Source organism: Etheostoma spectabile, chromosome 6, assembly GCF_008692095.1.
Source record: "Etheostoma spectabile isolate EspeVRDwgs_2016 chromosome 6, UIUC_Espe_1.0, whole genome shotgun sequence".
Taxonomy (NCBI): Eukaryota; Metazoa; Chordata; class Actinopteri; order Perciformes; family Percidae; genus Etheostoma; species Etheostoma spectabile.
The window spans coordinates 12,675,163-12,678,325 of record NC_045738.1 but is presented as its reverse complement, the minus strand read 5'-3'; the positions used below and the strand labels follow the sequence as shown (position 1 = coordinate 12,678,325).

Below are 3,163 nucleotides of genomic sequence, written 5' to 3'. Positions count from 1 at the left end.
TAGAAGCTACTTGGGCCTCTTTTTCTTTTCATCCCTTCCTCTCAGTTCATCTATCATCATTAATTCATTCAGCCGTCCCTTCATTATTGTAATTTGTTCAGTTCAGTGTGCTTTATTGGCCATGCTAAGTGGTGTTGGCTTGTGCCATCAGCGATTCCTTCCATAATCTCTCTCTTTCTCTCTAATCGCTCTTACCAAACTCATCTGCAGAGAAATGCTGCGTCCAGAAAGACTGGCCATTGGTCAGTTTCATCTCGTACTCCAGCTGCAAGCCATCGCCCTGCAAGAGAAGAGCGGTGAGATGAAAAAACATAAATGCATTCAGGCTTTGTGATCTGTACAAAATATTTATTAAAGCTTAAAGCTGTAATTCTGTAAATTGAAGATATGTTCTTAGACATTACTCTTATTTACTTATTATAAATCTGATGATGAGACGAACAGGAAACAAAGACGTTAGCTGGAGTTAAACTAGATTTTAGTTAAACTGTATAAACTCCATATTGGTAGATGCCTTAAGTTGTTTGACATTCATAGAATATTTACACAAGAACAATTTCAAAAAACAAATCCTTTCTAAGTCCTACTGAAAATAAAATGCATGTTTGTGCCTGCTACAGCTCTGTAAATCACATGCTATGTTTGTCTTTGTATCTTTTAGATTTCTTGGTTTTTATATTGTTAGTTCTCTGAAGTTAGAGTTTCTCTGAAGAACACCCTCCACTAGCTAACCACCCCATTTACTTCAGCAGCACCACAAACAGCGCCACAGATTTATCAACGCACAACACAATTAGGCTACTGATATTTGAGCCATGGTCCGGGCCACAGATTTTAACTTGCCCAATCCTCAGTCAGATAACGGATCAATCGTTAGGCAGACTAAACTAACATATTCAACTAAACAACCCCTCTGCCCCTGCACTCTCTCTGCTACTAGGGGGTGGAGAGAGAGGATGGCATGTTAATTTGGTCATTTTCTTAACAAGGGGGATGGCATCCCTCCTCAAACTACTACTGGTTATTTGTCAAGGTTGATGGTAGAACTTCTATTGCTGTTTTTTGGTACCAACACAATAGCTGGAACCAATGCCAAAATTAAACTTGTTTTCATTACCTTACTTTAGCTGTAGAGCAAGATAATCTATAATAATCTACTCTATGTCACCAAATCAGAAAAATTTAAATCCCAGAGGCTGTTGAGTTTTATATTAGAATGTCACAATATCCCCCTGCTTTCACTCAGAAGACAAGCAACATATCTGTGAACTGATGAAACACAGAAAGTTTTGCTTGATTTTCTCCTACAATAATTTTCCACTGACGTCCATTTTTCACACCAGAATGTTGTGTTGGTGAACAAGGAGCGAAAAAGAATCGCATGAGATTTTGTTGGATGAAATGTGTTGTAACATAAGATTCCTGTCTACCACTGCTTTAACTTTAAAAACAGAGTTCTTCCAACTTTCCTGTTTCAAAAGAAGGGAAAACATCCAAATCCTCCTTTGGGACGGGCACACTGTTGGTTTAGCTGCTCAGTGTAATTGTGTCATGTGGTCCCCCAGTTGCCTAGAAGTGCCCTGGGATCCCCCAGGTGTGTAGAGAAAGTTAGTAGAGAATTGAAGAAGAAATCTAGGCTGCTCTGTCTACTGTGGTGCCAATAAGATGATGACCCAGATTAACAGGAATGAAGAATTTAGGGATCCAACGATGTCCTCTACTTTAATGCACAGTATTCTCTTTTTTTAATTATTAATAGTGTGATGCATTTATCAATTATTTGTTAGGCGTATTATGATTAGATGTCAATCAGATATAATTGTTCTACATTACAATGTTTTGGAAGAGCACAAAAAGAGAATATTTAGGTATGTAAACATGCAGGAAATGAGAAATACCATGGACGAAATAAACTCTCCTGTGTGTGACACCCTTGTTGGAATAATGTTCATATTTGCCAGTCACACAAACTAAAAAGTGAATTTGGGCAGGTGAGCAAAAAGTGGGATGGGGAGCAGAGAACAAGAGAGGGGGGACAGAGAGGGGTTGACAATCAGAGCACAGAGAGCTCATTTCACGCACACAAGTTCAAAGCCGATGGAGTTTGCGCTTGTTGCGGTGGAGGAAGGGAAAAGGGAGGGAGGGGGAAAAAAAAGTCTTTGATTTCATTTGGCAGCCTGAGACTCCATCTCACTACCTCTATCAAAAAAGGGCGAGAAGCATGGAGCATGCACTGCCACAAAATCAATACAGACACAAAGAGCAAGGAGACAAAGATAAAGAGAGTGATAGATGTAGAGAGGGAGAAGGTTAAAAAAACAGGTAAAGAGAAAGTCAGAATGAAGAGAAAGGAGCACACGCAAAGAGGGAAAGTGAGATGTATACAGGGGCAAAGGAGAGTTGAGGGAAAAGTAGCACTTCACACAGGAGGGATTATCTCTTGGTGGGATTGACAGGGAGTCACAAGATGATTTTAGGGTTGCTGGTTGGTTTCAGGTTTAAAAGGTATCCACTTCTGATATACTGTACTGATATTTGACACACTGAATGTTGCTCTAATCCAAACACCTGATCTGTCTTGTACACCTTGTGCTTCTCTGCGCTGCTGATAACTGCATTTCAAAAGCACTTTTGAAAGGGAGGATCTTTTCTCTGGACCAAAAGTGCATGTGGACAGCCAGACATTATGCTCATTTGCAATTGTTGGGAATGTCCTTCCAAAACCATGGGACATCAAAGAGGTACTCCAGCACTATACTGCACGTCCATAAAGTTAGGGGACTCACAAGAGACAGATTCTAAAAGGAATGGTAAAATATATCCTGACTTTTAGTCCCTTAAATGGTTTTGCTGCACCTCTAAAAATACTGTAATTTACATTTTCTGTAATGCAACTTGCTGACATCTTTTATTTGGACTCTCCCTGCCTGGATAACGCAAATGTCTTTCAAACTCCACACGTCTAGCAGGCTTTCTTTCAAAGCTACTCCAGCCTCCACTTCTCTGGGATGGCTTTCCAAAAGTATGTTGGAGCTATAGGCATTGACTCGGGGTTGGTGCTCCAATTCATCCTGAAATTGTTTGATGGGGTTGAGGTCAGGGCTCTGTGTCAGGGCCAGTCAAGTGGCATGAAAATGAAAATGTCACTTTATGAGGTTTTTTA

The 3,163-nt window shown here is 40.2% G+C and overlaps 1 protein-coding gene across 1 annotated transcript in view; it reads right to left on the bottom strand.

Annotated features, from left to right (window-relative positions):
* tmem145 (transmembrane protein 145) overlaps positions 1-3,163 on the bottom strand; it is a 40,219-nt gene that overhangs the window by 13,500 nt on the left and 23,556 nt on the right. Inside the window, 1 exon segment of the mRNA XM_032518699.1 lies at positions 196-280. Within this exon segment, the coding sequence (XP_032374590.1) occupies positions 196-280 (85 nt within the window).